General features: G+C 39.7%; 1 protein-coding gene across 2 annotated transcripts in view; it reads right to left on the reverse strand.

Annotated features, from left to right (window-relative positions):
* The window catches only part of sdccag8 (SHH signaling and ciliogenesis regulator sdccag8), a 73446-nt gene that overhangs the window by 50123 nt on the left and 5894 nt on the right, over positions 1–17429 (reverse strand). For both annotated transcript variants that reach the window (XM_051650986.1, XM_051650985.1), the window contains exons 9-13: positions 16341–16479; positions 16043–16195; positions 15264–15398; positions 14018–14134; positions 13647–13789 (exon numbers count right to left, since the gene is read on the reverse strand). In XM_051650986.1, the coding sequence (XP_051506946.1) occupies positions 13647–13789; positions 14018–14134; positions 15264–15398; positions 16043–16195; positions 16341–16479 (687 nt within the window). The remainder of the gene's footprint in view (positions 1–13646; positions 13790–14017; positions 14135–15263; positions 15399–16042; positions 16196–16340; positions 16480–17429) is intronic.

A 17429-nucleotide genomic window follows, 5' to 3' on the forward strand; every position in this document is an offset into this window, starting at 1 on the left:
ATATGCATTCTGTGGACAAACACTGCTAGCTATAGAGGGGATATTCAGGAAAAGAGTGTGTGTTCTCTTGTGTACACTACATTGTCCTAATAGGGGCCTGTAAATAAATGACACATATGTAATTGCCTTGAACTTGGTTACACTGTTAAATAATGGAGCAAATAGCTGGCAATGAGTTGAGGGCCTGCTTGGTTGAGGGGCATAGCCTCTGGCATTGCATCTGGTCTTATAGGCCAGTGGAGAAACATAAAGCATGGACAAGAAGAAAGGGAGGGAGGGAAAAATCACTGCTAATCGATGCAAACATTACACAAACACATACAGCTTGGTACTCAGGTTCTACATGGTGCTTAATAACAGGCTCTTTAGTACTTTATTCCTTTGTCTTTGCATCAATCTTAAATTACAGTGCTTGCAAGGTCACATTATATTGATATGGGTCAAACATTTGGTTAGTGTATGTTCTAAAAAAATATTACATTTCTTCATTTAATTCAGACTGAACCGCTTCACATAAAGAGTCCAAATAAACACTGATTTGTAGATAATATTTTAGTGCTATTTATACTTTATAAGAAATGTAAGATTAGTTAGAAAACACTGATAATAATAGAATGTTCAGCATTCATAATATTCTTACATTTCTTTGCATATTGTTTTGTGAATGGCCTTTTCTTCCTTGCATATATTTAGTTTAATACTTGCATTTGAGACCAAAGACTACAACCTAAACTTACCTAGAAGTTTATCACTACTTTGCGGTCTTGCTAGCGCTAGTATTTCCTTTTAGAAATGCAAATCTAGTTCTTATTGGCATGTGCAATTTCATATGATAGAATGGGTCAATAACACACAAGCATTACATGATGGGTTTCAGTTTAGTTTACAGTTTACTTATCTTTTATTGAGCTTATTGATTGACTTTTAAATTAAAGTCAGTAAACGTAGGTTTATTTTCATTGTATGTAAGATGTAAAATGAATGCTGGAAAAAATAAAATAAAAAAAATAAGAAACTGATCGAGGTTAATAAAGCAATATCATTGTAAATATCTTCAAGAGCAGAAAGGTGGGAGAAAACAAGATGGGACAAACTGAAAAGACATTCAGAGCAAAAACCATTGATGTACACTTAAGAAAAGGGTATCGTCATCTTAAACCTTATTTTTGTTTGGACAAACTTCCTATGGACCAATTAAGCTTGCTACATTGTTATATATTGTGACCTGGGTCAACTAAGTCAAACAACACAATACAATGTTTTCTAAGATACTGAGCATAACAGAAGACAAAAGCCCTCTTCTTGCCCTCAGCCGTGTGAAGTGGAGGAGGACCCGGAGGCCAGCAGACCTGCCGGCGAGGCGTGAAGCCGTGGCAAGGTCTCATCCCAGGCCAACGGGCACACCACTGTCAACATCATGACACTCACTGGGCGGCTCGCCGGCACTCTCCCGCCTGGCCGGCAGCGGTCCCAGCTGCCCCATCCGTTACTGTCTGATTAGTTCTGCTAAGCAGCCCCTCCCCGACATGCCCCATCACCATCTGCTCCCCCAACAAGATGGCTGCCGCCCAGCACAGCGCACACCGCCCTGCTACCTGCCAGTGCCCCCGCTCACCCCAAAGTGCTAACACAGTTCCTCGTGGCTGGCGGCGGCCCCCGTTTCGTTCACAACTACTACTGACAAGGGGCACGGGGCTACGCTCTTTTATTTGCTGTCGGGTGGTACACGCGCTTCCCGCCGATTTGGTTTGCAGTAGTTTGGTGGCGTGGCAGATTTTGCTCACCGCGGCAGCCTCCCTCTGGCATGAGGCTGCATCTGCTCACTCTTTTATTCATTTTCCGATTCTCCACATTTCAGGGGATTGTCATCCTCTTTGCACTCACACGCGGCTGAGGGAGAGCAGAGAAGCGTGCAAAGTTTAATGAAATTCTGGAGTGGGATGAAGAACTTTTTTAATGCCAACGCTGCAGTTGGTCTGACGGTTCTTGTCAGGCTGTTTGTACAAGAACTAAGGGAGAGGACGAGTCAAGGACACAACCAGACAACCAAGTGACAAAAATTGAGCTTGATACTAACCAAATGCTGTACTCAACAAACTACGGAATGGAAACTCAGGAATAAAAAATTATGTTTGTGGGGCCAATATATTGTCTACACAGTGAATGCTCTGTGTCTGTGTGTTTGCATAGCAATTTTTCTAGATTGTAAATGAACTTATAAACACTACTGGCTATTTTACCGATTACTAGGCACACACAGAATCTGCTCCAAAAGAACTTCTGCAGATTCCTGCAGAATTTGAACGGCTGTCGTTCACAAAGTAGAGGCTGCTCAGACCGGACGCTTTGTCGCATCTAAAATAAGCTAGACGGAGTGCATTGAAATTAAACTGAATCCAATTGCCTTGAGACATGTTTATATAAAATTTTATTTCTTTTAAATGCATTCAAAAAACATGGCATTCCTGCGTGAGCCACAGAAAAATGGTAGACATCTGTCTAGCATGTGAACATAGAAAAACAGAGCAGATGAACACAAAAATGTGTTTGGTGTGAACAGTTGTTTACTCATCCTCCACCTATTTCGTGCTTGTTTATAAAATATTTTGGCTAATTTAGAGGTCTCTGCAACATTTAAAACTTTAACATGTTAAAATCCATACCACACAATTCCACAGATCTTCCCCCCAAATCAGTGCGGACAAATACAAAAAATTCTGCAGATTACATCCGAGCCTAATGGGTCTGTTTCCTGCACTAATAGAGGACACACTGTTCTGTATTGTGCTTTGAATTAAAAAAATTAAAAAAAACAGCAAGACCACTTGCATTAGAGGATATGTCCAGTGTTCATCAGTTCTAACATGTTTGACATGTTCATACTGGACTCTTCAGCCACAGGACAGATGACAATATAAGCCAGATTCATTCACAGCTCACAATGAAGCATTAAATAAAGTCTTTGTGATATGGACACTCAAGCACCATCAAGCCTCTAATCAATATGAGGCTGTGAAGAACAAAGAAACATTGAGAGACTTTTGCTGCAATAATTCCACTTCACATACGGAAATAAGTCAAGGCTGATCAGTTCATATCCCCAAAAACTTTAAGCAGGTTTTTTTCTTGTAATTCTTTTTCCTCTGATTAGCCCAAGAGTAGCCAATATGGTGGATGAAGCTTGGAGTACGAGGATTTACAATGCTCAGAGGATCAGGTTCTCTGTTAAGCTCTTGACAGAGCAGTTGTGAACAGTGTTGGGTAAGTTACTCTAAAAAAGTAATTAATTACTAACTACTAATGACATCTTCTACAGTGCAATTATATTACTGCACTAATTACTCTGAAAAGTCTGAAAAGTAATTGCATTACTTATTACTAATTACTAATTACTTTCTAAAACCCTCATCAGCCTCGACCAGATGAAAAATACAAGGACAGACATGAAACTGTTCTTTTAATTTTTTCAAATAAATACTATAAAATCAAACAAATGATTCATGAACTAGCAAAAGAATTTAAGGGGGTTGCATTAAATTAGAAAACATACATTTTAACATTAGACATTACATTTCTATTTTAAATTCACTATTGTTTTATATAGAATTGTTCTATAGTCTATACAGTATTTAACACAATTACATCAGAACTAATTAAATTACTGAAAAATTCAAAAAATTTTTCAATGAAAAAGTAATTTAATTACAGTAATTAATTCCAACACTGGTTGTGAATATCTCTTTGATTCATATCCATGCATCCGCCTGCAGGTTCTCCTTTCCGAACTACTGTATGTCATGCTTCTTATTGGATCCAAACTTCAGGCCCTGCTGCCAGCATCGGCATTTACTTGAGCATTCATTAAAATGGATGCTAAATTTTGTGTTTCTGAAGAAGAGAGGGAACTTGGAACACAGCGAGCCCTTGTGTCCCGATCCAAACCAACTCCAGCAAACACAGAAAGGCAAAGGGGAATATCTGTTGTGGCTGGTAAACCGGTACGGTAAAACAACGGAAGTTTTTTTTTTTTTTTTTAATAGTCACACATTTTTCTCTTTATTTTCACACCCTATGGGGTCTGCCGAATGTTGAGAGAGGTGGGAGGGTGGGTGCAAGAGAAGGAAAAAGTGGGGGATGATGACAAATAGGCACGAGCGCACAAAAGCAAACAAACAAAGCCTGGGCTCAAAGCCGTCAGAAGGCAAAGAACAGAGCGGCAGGATTATGATAGATCCTCTGCTGCCCAGCGCACAGCTGGCTGATGATCCAATACTGGAGCCGCCGGCCCTCCCCAGAATGCGCACAGGAGGCCTGGGGGCCAGAGAGAGGGTCCACAAAAAGAGAGAGAGAGAGAGAGAAGTGGAAAAAAAACAAAAGGCAACTGCTTTGCCCATCCAATTGGAAGGAACTGTGATCATCCAAACTGTGAGATGAGGATGGCAAGAAAAGGGAATCAAAGTCTGGCTTCAGAGGCCATTGCCACGAACAGTCCACTTCCTCTGAAAAAGTCAAAGACCGGGTGTCCCCATGACCATACCCTGGGCAAACAGGGCTGCTCAATCACAGGGTCCCCAGCAGGCCAGTCTGTGAACGTTTATGTATTTGTAAATGCGGCATTGAAGAGAAGACAACAGAGAGCTTGGAAAGTGAGGGATTAGCCCCAAGGAAGAGAGAAAGAATGCACAGATGTCTGCTGCATCTGTGCACTGTGCCTGGCCCAAAGAACCTGCCCTGGCAGAGCACGTCCACACCATGCATACAGTGTCTAAAAGACCCTAAGCTGCCAAAAGCAGGGCCTGTCAGCGGCTTAACCACTCTGATCTTCAGCAGGCCATTTTGTTGTCTCATCTAGAGGAAGCCGGGAGTGCTTAAAGAGCAGCATCCTGCCTGAGCTTTTAAATGCTAATACGCCTTAATTTAGTCACTTAATCCCTTCAATTTGATGAATGCGCTGATCAAAAATGAAAATTACAGATTGCACGCCTTGAAAGTAAATTACTTTGACATGTTCACACATGGTCTTCGCTACTTTTCCAACAAAAAGTTTGGTCAAAATGTGTGGATCAGCTCTATGTGAGGGCTTTACACAAACAAATGCAACAACAGCACCTTTAGGATCACAGAAGACTAAATTTTTTATGCCAGAAATTATTTCTATAGATATAAATCTATAACTACAAGTAAGCACAAGCAAATTAATCTGCATCTACTGCAAGTGTGACAGAGAAAGTATTTTGATGTAAACAGGTCTATGACAAAGAAGCCAAGATTATGAAAAGAAATATCTTTTGCAAATATAGTGTACAACGCATGGGCTAACATCTTGGAAGTGTAATTTTATGAATTTATGCTTCATGTGTTTTTGAAAAACTTTACATTTTCAACAAAAGTTAAAATTGTGTGTGTGGTATAACCATCATGTAAAACTATTTTTTTATACACCGAAAATATATGCGAGTACACACAACCTAATGATTATTTTCAAACATACATTATAAAACATATTTTGTCAAGGTAAAAAGTATTTTCCAAAATATTAATAATTTGTAAAATAATTAATAATGATATATTATTCAGCATTTTTTAAATCATGAACCTTATTTTTGAAGTTTTCTTCAACTAACTGTTCGTGTCATAAAAATGTCATGTTGTCAGATATTTTAAAAGACTGACCTTGGCAGAGTCACGAGGGTCTACAGTGGGGTATTCCAGAAAGCAGGTTAAGCACATAACCTCAATTTACGTTTCCAAAAACTGAGGTAACTTTCAGATTTTGTTAGTAGCCATAGCAACTTACTCTCTGAACATAACCTGCTTTGGTTTATTTCAGGTAACAGTCAGTAAGTTTCAGAGGCTGTCAGTGCATGTATGCCCTTTTAATAATGACACATGGGGCGTCGAAGTAAATCCTTATTATGGAAAACTGCAATCTTAAGTTTAACCTCACAAATCTTCTTTACGCAGGTATTTCCAGTCTCACCTTCCGAGGATTTGCATTCAAAAGTGAACAAATTGTGTACATTGTGCTTTCTTTTAACGGGAAGTTTTTAAAACTGTAATATTTTTAGTACACTTAGAACACATTGGAAAGGCCTCCACACTCTTCACTGTAAAGAGAGGGCTTTATGCATTTATATTTAGCCCTTCTAATAAATCATTGTAATTCTATAAATTTTATTTGATACATTTCACAGAATTAAATTATAGCTCCCCACATTCTTTTTACAGTTCCTTCAGTCAATAAATATTAATCTTATTTATAAAAAGTCATTCCATAGTATCAATATGCAGGTAATGTCTGCCAATTAAAAGCTTAAGCAATTAATCGGCCATTATTCTACTTCACTAACTAGATAACATTATGACATCTCAGGTCAGGTTCAGGGGAAATGAGGAAGCAGGAACCAGTTTACACACTTCAGGGTTCTTTTATTTTCCACACTTTAGGGTTCTTTCACTTTCAGACTTTTCAGTCTAACACAACAAAAACTCAGGTACTTCATGTTGAGCATTATTTGAACTGCTGTCTCTTTGTAAACTGTCTCAGCGTCCTCGCACCGCCTCCCCAGCCAGCGAATCGCACACCACACACACTTTGTTAAAGGACCAATCCACACAAATTCCCCTCAATAAAGTTGTAAACTCCAGCCAATTCGTACCCAAAATTAGTGGATGGGAGAGGAAGGGACTAACTTCAGCCTCGACACTATGCTTTTGTCCCCGAAATTGGATAATGACCGTCATTAAAGGGTCATTTTGAATATAACCGTGCACACGCCTTACCTTCACCCACCGGCTCATATCCAAAGCCTCAGATTGAACCAAGCTTTGGTGAATGGAGGTTTGATTACAACCTGAATCCACCAAGGCTTGGTATGCACCCCCCTTAATACTCGCAGGTGTCCGGTATGCTCCTGCTCGATCCGGGTTGGCCTGTGGCACGTCGGAGATCCAGACCAATGTCTCCACCTCCATCGCAGGGAATCGGTCCTGGAAGTGCCCAGGTTCCCCGCAGCTCTAGCAGACCGGCCCAGACTTCACGGCAGCAGATTCACCAACCTGGGGAAGAGAGCGGAGAGAGACGGGGGAACAGGCAGATTGAAAGATCCACGGGCACGGGGAGCCAGTTCAGGGGGAACAACTTCCCGTTTCCGGGGAGTAGGAATAGGACAAGGACAAGAGGAAGGGGAGGATGGAGAAGGGCTGCGTTCCACTTCATTTTTAACATCCAGTCGCTAACTCCCCTAAGCACTTCCCCTCGGGGGAATCCCCGCCACCATTTTGGAAGTCCGTTCCACTTCGTTTAGTGAGCGAGGGAAGTTTCTGTTGACAGAACCTCAATCCCTCGATTTTGACTGAGGGAGCGAGCCTACTCTGATGTATGCTTCAGGCAGCTCCATATCCCACAATGCAACTCGACTGTGACGTGACAGCATATCGCGCTTCATCAACCCCACACAACTCTGTCTGATGGAAGTGAAGTTAGGTCAATTAAGCAGTTTAGAAAAGTTATATTGATATTTAACAGCATAACACTTGTAGCTACATTAAACTATTTATCACACATATATAGCCTGTGTTCATTGTTATGTTAACATTTTTGTTTGTGTAAATTTTGATCAATTCTTCCTAATAATACATTCTAATGAAAAAAAATTAAACATACAAGATTTATACACAAGCCTCTGAAATCAATCTCAGAAAACATTGTTTTCTCAGGTGCAAAAATCACTAAATAATTCCACAATCAGCCTTCAACATGCTCCAAGTGATCAAGGGTTAAGGGTGTTCCAGTTGTACGTCTTCCACCAGTAATGGACACTCGTGCAACGTAAGCAGTAACGTACATCCGAGTCCATGAGACGGAGTGAAGTTTGCGAGGGAAGGTGGTACAAATTTGAAATGGAACGCAGCCAAAGAGAGAGAGAGAGAAAGAGAGGGCTCGCCAGCCCCATGAACCGTCGCCAAGTGGTCCTCAGCCAGCTGGACGGCTTCATCCAGGCACTAGACCCATTCCGCCATCCCTTTCGGTAGCCGGGTGATAAACTGCTCCAGCACCACCAGATGGACCACAGCCACAGCATCGCGTTATGCTGTCAGCAAACACCGCTGTCAGGAGTTGCAGAGCTGTTGAGCAAAGGCAAACGGGCGGCCGAGCTCTCCAAGTGTCAGAACGGAAACGCTGGCGATGCTGTTCTGGGTTGCGACCGACCCGCTGCAGGATGGCTCATCTCAGCTTCTCATATTCCAGGAGGTCTATCACCGGAAGCTGTTGGGGCCGCAAGCTGGGCCTCCTCGGTCAACAGCGGCGAGAGCCGGACCGCCCACTGGTTGTTGGGCCATCCCCAGGATTCAACCATCCGCTCATACAGCTCGACAAAAGCATCCGGTATGTCCTGTGGGCCCATCTTTACGAGCGTGATGGCTGAAGCTGTGGTCGGGGTCACGGTTGCAGTTCCCCCTGGGGCACCAAGCTCTGCAACACCTGCCAGTCCTCAGCTTGGGCCTGAAGGAGCACCTGGAACCATTGCTCCTGCTCCGTGTGTAGGTCCAGAAGGGCCTGATGCTGTGTTTGGTGGATGCCGGAGAGGGTCTTAAATACTTCAACCAGCGGTGAGGTCTCCATGATGACGATTCCTTCCTCGTTCCCGGGTTTCGACACACTGTGACCTCTCAGGTCAGGTTCAGGGGAAATGAGGAAGCAGGAACCAGTTTACACACTTCAGGATTCTTTTATTTTGCACACTTTATGGTTCTTTCACTTTTAGAATTCTCAGTCTAACACAACAAAAACTCTGCAATTCAAATAATTCTCAACATGAAGTATCCGCATCTTTGTAAACGGTCTCAGCGTCGCCGTACAACTCAGGTTCCCTCTCTCCACTACGGCAGCTATGGCTGCTCCTTTATCTCTCTTCAGCTCTCACTGTAACACAAAACAGCTGTCAGAGATAATTACCCACAGGTGTCAATCCTTAACGTTCTTCCTCTCCCGGCCTATACAGATGTTGCTCGGCCACGCTCACATCACCACAAATATGTGATCATTTCATGGACCACAGACATAGCACAGAGGTTAGAGATTTTATTTCTTATCACTTTAATTAATGTACTGTACATATAAATGCGCACATTTCCAGACTTGTTCATTGTACTCTCTTTATTATCTGAAAATACAAATTAGACATGCTGTAATTTAGAGTCACCTACAGTGCCCTCCTTAATCTGATGGTCAAGTTATTCACTGGAAAGATGTATCTCTCTGATTCTCAGCATCCTCTACATCACTTGGAGCTGAATATGGTGCTTCTCTAAATTACATTTTTTTATCTGCCTTTCAATATGGACCTTTTATAGCTTCCTCTTCAGCAAGGAAGAGAGGAGTTACTTTTCCCTAATGCTGAGGTCATGAACATCTATAATGCATAATCAGACATATATAATGTATAATGATCTTCAATTAAAACAACATCATCTTATAATGCATATGAGTAATCATGTGTGGCCTACTGAAAAGCATTACGTTAAATCTATGGAAAATAACGACAACTGTGAGAGATCCTACAATTGACAGAGGGTCTAATAATAAAATGGCACCATTAGCAACCGTGGGAAATGGAAGATTATATGATGCTAATTAAAAGGTAAGTGTAAAGAAACTCCAGTGTTAACAATGGTATATCAAATGCTATTCAAAATAAAAGTAGTACATAAATGAGCATGCACAGTAAATGCTGAATACTAGTTAAATTAACCTGAAAATAAAAAAATAATAAACCTAGCAATATAGCTATAAAAACCTAAATTATTATTATTTTTATTATTATTATTATTATACTAATAAAATATCAATGTTAAAGGTGCATTTTGTTATATATTTACTGTACAAAAGCATAAAATTATCATAATATGTTATCAGAGATTTAGGAAACATGCTAAGTTGAAGTACTGGCTTCTCCGAAAACAATACTACAGCCAGTATATTCTTCTTTCTGTTAGTGTTTTGGCCTGTGTGATCCCACCCACTGCCCATTTCCCAACAGTATTTCGACACCCCGTGTTGCCAGATTTGAAACAAGTTAGAGGCAAACACAGTGCGCTGCAGCCATGGAAGCCAGCAATACATCTAACTAACATTGGCAGAGTTATAAATAATCCATATGAGCTGTTTTAGAATTTGCAAACAATAAAAACATTGCAAACATATACATTAGCTGATCAATTTACAGTGTAAGGCTCGTCGCTTGCCACTGTAAGTTTGCTCGTTCCTGTTGCGTGTCCTCAACCTGGCAACCCGCGTGAGCTTCGAGACTGAGGGGGTGGGGTGGGCATGGAAGACAACTCTCTCCAATATTTTGAATTTGGACTGCAGTACCCATTTTAAACGCTTGATGTCAATGTTACATATTACTTCTTTAATAAGCATAATATGAAAACAAAACAAAGGCCGACCTATTAAACAATGTAGGCAAGAGAGGTATAATATTAATGTTGAATTAAGCGTTTACAAGTGCAGTAAAACATTTAAATTTCACATATTAATTCAGTATACTCTCCGTCAAGCAAACTATCAGTATTAAACCAATGCAGCTTCTATCGCTATTATGAGTAAAGACAAAATAATTCTCGTTTGCAGTCATTAAAACGTCATGTTCTGCGTCACTGAAATATGGCGCGCATTTCATTTTAGCGTCTGTTTCCATGGTGACTAGTGGATTTGGCGCTCTGCTGAGAATGCCTTTCTGAGTTCAACATGAGAGCACAAACTAGGAGTTTCGAACTCACGGTTGAGTGAACTAACCCACAACTGGTATTCTGGAATCAAGAAAAGCGAGTAAGCGACACTTGGGTTAATCAACCGAGAGTTTAGGGTTTATATGATGGTAAGTTAACCTTGCTTTCTGGAATACCCCCAGGTCTCTCCTGTTGGTTACACCACACTGACTTTAATTTCAACAAAGATTTTGGACAAAAGTTCAAATATAAATCCTATTTTAAAACACAACAGCTTCACTTTTTCATATTATTTTTTAGAAACAACAAAAGACTCAAACTCTTTTCTTTTCTTAAGAATTGAAACTACCTGAGGATAGTTTTATCATATTGAGCTTTGTGGCCATATTCCTCACAATTAATATCAAATGAAATTTAATTTAGAAATTGAAAATATGTTTATCAGAGTTGTTGTTCACGGTCAGTATGAATTGCATTGAATGTTTTTGGAAGAAAAAAACAACCTGGGCCTTGACTGAACTAATGTAATGCCTACATCATCATGAATGCACATGGTATTAAAAACTGTTGAGGTGAAAGAAACTAACAATGCACACTTACATTTTTCTACTGTTTTTCTAGACCAGCTCGTGCAAATAATCTATTTTCCATTAAAAACCATCTGGATCATTTTCATGCAAAGTGATACTTTTCCAAATGTAAACGAATGGCTCAAATTATTCAGTAATATTTCTGGAACAGCATGCTTCTTTATGGTAATTTATAAACAAAACATGACTGAGAACTAATACTTTAGTACTGCAGTCCTGTGTGAACAGATGCTCTCCCTCCTCTGCAGCTGTGCATCTCTGTGGCAGATGCTGCAAGATCAAGATCTGCACTTCCTCCAGAGGAACAGAGACCCAAGTGCCATCAAACCCACTGAGGCTTCAGCACTGCCTACACTAAGACTCATCCACAGAGAAATTGCCTTACTGAGGGCCACCATTAGATGGGTGTGGAATTGTCATCAACCCCAAAAAGTCTATCTGGGGCACCCATGAGAAATCAGAGGATAATTGAGAAGCGTCCCTGGATAATACAGATTATTTAATGAATGTAGTTATATGTACGGTCATTTTCAAATAATATTACTGATTGTAAAATAGCCCTTTTTGATCCTGTTACCTTAGCCCCCTACACGGGTCAGCATGACATGTCAGCTGCACCCTGGGAGCACCATTGCAAAGCTAGAGAATGGAAGAGAGTAAAAGGCAGAAACTAGCTGACCGACAGGTATCAATTAGGCCCTGACAGCAAACAATCATGAAAAGCAATGGAGAGAAACTCAAATACTACAGAATAAATAAAGGCTCAATGACTCACTAAGGAAAAAAATGCCATGTTTTTTTCTTGAATTGCATGAAAAAAAAAAACATGTTACTTGAATTAAACTTTTATTCTTTAACTGCATTCAAATAAAATATTAACAGGTTTCAAATGAGTTATAACATTATGAAGTTACTGAATACAGTGACCCCAAAAAGTATTTGGACATTTAACCCACAGTCCCACACTTAAAGTGTATGAATATATCATTGCATACTAAACATCAAAACAAGTGGAAAATATCTTAAAGATGGCACAAGCACACTTTTTAAGCATAACATTTAAAAAAATAAGTTTGTTTGGTTTTATATATTCAAAATAACTGTCCAGAATAAAAAAAGAAATAAAAAACACGTCAAACTTACTGGCATAAGGCCATAGTTAATGTGATGAACCACACTTGTGGTTACTCTGCTAGGACACCTGTGTGAACTTGAGGGGAACAGACTTCATACATCTCATAATGACCTTGGGACCAGTTGATTAAAATAATTAAGAAAAAATGACTAGTTAGTTCAGAGAAAAGGTCTAGCATCATTTTTTAGAAGATGCCACTTGGTTTGATATTTTGTCATCTAATGCATTGGCATTCATATAGTATTAAGTGTGTCTTAATTGTCCGCATACTTTTTGAGGCAATTGTATATAGCAACAAGCAACACTAAACTCAAGATAGAAAAGTTCCCTTGGGCTTTGCAGGCAGTAACTCTTATTTATAGTAATGAACACTAAGTCACTAAATTGCACTCAATGGCAATGCAAAGTGCCTCACTGTGCCAAAAAATCTTATATATAATCAAAAGGGTGGGAGGTGTTACATCTGATCTATTCTTCATAATCTGGAGCTATAATCCATGTTTGAGTTCTATTAAGCAGGTATAAGTTGAACAAATGTTACTGAAAAACAATGTTTATTCTGACAAACAATCGAGAGGTTTTCATCTTCTAATGTATTCCGGTCTCATTTTCTTGACAGTTTGGGGAGATTTTTGCAAGACACACATAAAGTGAGACAACACCAAAGACCAATGTCGCCATCTCTGCAAACTGTCATAACTTCAGATAAAACAAAAATCTGGTGATAGCTCCAAATGTGTAAAGGGTCTGTCTTTGAATTAATTAAATGGTGTGCATTTAATTTAAGAAGCAAAATACAGTTATGTTAAATGGCAGCTCATACTGCATATGCACTACACACCCTGTACTAATTTACACAAATAATGCGAGTCAGATTAATAATAGTTATTTGAAAAAAAAAAAAAAAAGATTTAGAAACTTAAGTGATATGAACATTCATGTGATTATAGAAGATTTCACTGTGCACACCCAAGACCACTAAACCGAGTGATGTTATCGAGTATTGAGAGTGTGTGCTCCTCTCTCCGGCCCTGTTTTCCTGGTGCGTGGTGGACTGTGGCGGTGGCAGCCGGTAGCTAGTGGCGATTTAATAAAGTTTGGGTGCCCTCCTGCCAGCATGTTGGCACTGCACTGGGGCCAGAGGAAGGGTGCAGTGTTGTGGCATGTAATAGGATTAAGGGGGTTACCTGGTGAGGTGCAGTTGGCGCTGAGCACAGCTTAGCCCCTCGGCCAGGCCGGCTGCCTCCGCCCGAGCTCGGCCCTCTGCCCTCTGGGCCTCCTCCAAACGCTGTCGGCAACTGCTCAGTTCCACACCCAGCTTCTGTACTTCCTGAACCCCGTGAGAGGAGAGAGAGAGAGACCGAGTATGCATACATTTTTGTATTAAATCCTATTATTAACAATTCCTTTCTATTAACAGAAACTTTTTAACAATGCCTGTTTTCAAATTGTTTTTGCACATATAAATCAAATAGCATTTTTATCATAAAACTGAATATTAGGTGTTTAATGGAATAGTTCACCCAAAATGAAAATTGACCAATTAATTTTCTCTTACCTGCTCGACCAGTTCTAGTTGGTGGCCCAGTTTGGAGCTGATGTCTCTCACCTCTCTCTCCGCCTCCTCTTTCTTCAGCTGGGCCTGGCTCAACAGAAAACGCAGCTCCGCACATACCTAACTCAAGCACACAGTACGTGCAACTTAATGCAAAATTCATGTACCTTTTCTGTTCTTACCGACTATTCATGAGAAAACAGTTCACATCCACATATTCGATATACATTCATTTGTTTGCTACGTCTTTCTATCGGCTCCACAAACCTCTACTAGAATTGTCTTTCCAGCCACTCCATCAGCAATGCTAATAATATAGTTGTACTGCCATCTAGTGGCCAGACATTCTCCATAAAGATTACTGTACCACCTAGCCCATTTAAAGAAAAATAAACGAGGCATTGCATGTAAATGAATAATGAAATTATTTTAAAAAAAATAAAGAAATAAAAAATGGGTGAATTAGTTATTTATCATTAAATATTAATAAATACTTTTATCCAAAGTTTCAGGCACAGTGTCTTGCTCAAGAGCAAATGAATGCATTAACAGTGTCAACCAATTTCATTTTGTATCCATATCTTGTTCAGACAAGATATTTTTGCATGCGTGCAGAAAAAACACAAGATCAGATTTTTTCACATCCAATTTGGGCCACTTTCATATGTGGTTTTAAATCTGATACATATACAAGATCTTTTCATCTGACCATTGTCTAAACACTTGTATACGATTCTAATTGTAATTAGAAATCTTTTGTTTTAAATATCCATTATAACAGAATATGTTTCGTATCTGCCCCTGTCCAAACAAAAAAATTCTGGAAGCTTCACGATGACAGGCAAACCAAGCTCACATTTTGCAGTGAGAATTTTTTCTTCACAAAAATTTACAAAAAAAGAAAAGAAATAAGCATAAAATACAAACGAGTGAAAATACCATAACAGTGTCTTAGGTTTGCGATACACTCAAACAGGCTGTTTTTTTTTTTTTTTTTAAACATTATATAAAGGACATGAATGAGAGTTAAACTGTCTTGGCAAAGTATTAATGTATACCGTACACAGTGGGCTGTGTTAAGTGAATGTTAACAGGCTGGATGTGCATAAAAAACTCTCTGTGTATTACGCCTTGCGTTCCTCACCAGGTAAAGTCTATTGTGTGCAGAAGAAGAACATTAAAAAGAGACAGTTCAAATCAGCTCAGCAATGTTTAAAACTAGTGAGGTTGGCTTAAAATTGAGCTGTACCCTGCTGTTGTCTGCTTCCTGTGCAGTGAGCTTCTTATAGGCTTCCTCCAGCTGGCCATTGAGTGAATTCCTGTCTCTCTCTCCCCTCTCCAGCAGACCCTCCAATTCAGCCACTCTCTGAGACAGACTGGTCACCTTACAGCGGGAAGCAACAGTATTGTATTAGCTACAGTGGCCCTAAAAAAGTATTTGGACACACTTAAAATCCATGAATGTCAAACAATGGCATAAAAATATCATACGCAAAAGCACATTTTTTTAAGCAGAACATTCACAAAAAGAAGTTTGTTAGGACAATGATAAAACAAATAGATTTACTAAAAGTTTTACACAGTATGATTTGTTTGCATACGCCACTTGGTTTAATATGTTAAGTGTGGCTTAAGTGTGAAGATACTTTTTGGGGTCACTATATAGAAATATATCTATGTCCATATCTATAGTACATAAAATAATTTTTTTCAGTATTTTTTTTTTCTGTTTGGTTTACATTTGAGGCTATCAAAAGACAAAAAACAAAAAAATTACATATTGAAAGATCACTCTCTTCATCCTAATTCATTCCAATTAGTAACCGAAAGTAATCTGGCAAAATTGTAGCCATCTACCATGATTAAAAAGACACTAGAGGGCAGCAAAAGCTCACATAGACATTCACTATAGTAAACAATCCAATTCTACAGAAACAGACAGTCAAAACAATTAAATCAATTAAATATAATAGCATCCATCTAAAGAAGGAAAAAAAATATTGTATTTGTTATGGCAACTGAACTAACAGTCTTGGCAAGCTCCTCTTTCTCTTTCTTGCTCTCTGCCCGTGATGCCTCCCTGGCCTGAGTGATCTTGTCCTGCTTAGAAGCCAGCTCCCTCTCCAGCCTCTCTCTTTGTCTCGTCAGCTCACTGTGGAAGTGCTCACACTGCACCAGTGCCTGCAGGTGCACAAGCACAGACCGGAGGTCAGGGTCAATGAGTTGAGTGCCTAGCTCTGCACAGTACATCAAACATTTCAGGTCATTCAAAACATCAAAATTCATATTCTAATCATTGATTTGTGGTAATAGTGTGGGCTTTTACTCTTGTCTTCTCCAGGTTTGCCTCTTCTGCCATCTCCACTGCCTGTTTGACCTGCTGATAGGCTGCCCATTCTCTCTGCTGGGCCTCAGTCTGACTGGCCCTCAGAGAGCACAGAACGATCATTAGCTCATCCCGCTCTCTAACAAACACACAAGAACAGCAAAAAACTATCAAAGAAGCATTGCGCATAGAATATAGCACATGCTAATTTGCCTCTCAGATCCCTAGATAGGCTTTTTTCCCCTGAAACAAAAAACACTGAACAAAAGTAAAACAAGCATTTGAAAATTGAAAAATAATAATAATAATAAAAATGATTAAAACCAAACATTTATTAATAATAAAAAAATGAGTGCAGTTCTCCTTTTCTTTTAAGCCAGCGCTTAACCATTAATGTAACATATTATTTTTCTTTCATCACCCCGGTCTTGTAATGTAGGCCTAATATACACTCACCAGCCACTTTATTAGGTACACCTGTACATCTACTTATTCATGCGATTATCTAATCAGCCAATCGTGTGGCAGCAGTGTAATGTATAAAATCATGCAGATATGGGTCAGGAGCTTCAGTTAATGTTAATTAAAGGATTTTCACACCCAACAGTCTCTAGAGTGTAAAGAGAATGGTGCAAAATAAATAAATAAAATAAAAATACATCCAGTGAGTGGAAGTTCTGTGGGCGAAAAAGGCTTGTTAATGACAGAGGTCAGAGGAGAATGGCCAGACTGTTCCAAGCTGACAGTAACCCAAATAAACACGTGTTACACCTGTGCTATGCAGAAAAGCATTTCTGAACATACAACATGTCAAACATTGAGGCGAATAGGCTACAGCAGCAGAAGACCCCTCCAGGTACCACTACTGTCAGCTTAGAACAGGAAACTGAGGCTGCAGTGGGCACAGGCTCACCAAACCTAGACAGTAGACGATTGGAGAAACATCGCCTGATCTGAAAAATCAGGATTTCTGCTGACAAATGGTAGGCCTACTGCAACATCAGTTTTCTGTTCCTGGATGACAGAAGTGGAATCCAACTTGTTTTTCTGCTTCTGTAGCCCATTCGCCTCAAGTTTCAATGTGTTGTG

The sequence above is a fragment of the Myxocyprinus asiaticus genome, chromosome 23 (assembly GCF_019703515.2).
Source record: "Myxocyprinus asiaticus isolate MX2 ecotype Aquarium Trade chromosome 23, UBuf_Myxa_2, whole genome shotgun sequence".
Lineage (NCBI taxonomy): Eukaryota > Metazoa > Chordata > Actinopteri > Cypriniformes > Catostomidae > Myxocyprinus > Myxocyprinus asiaticus.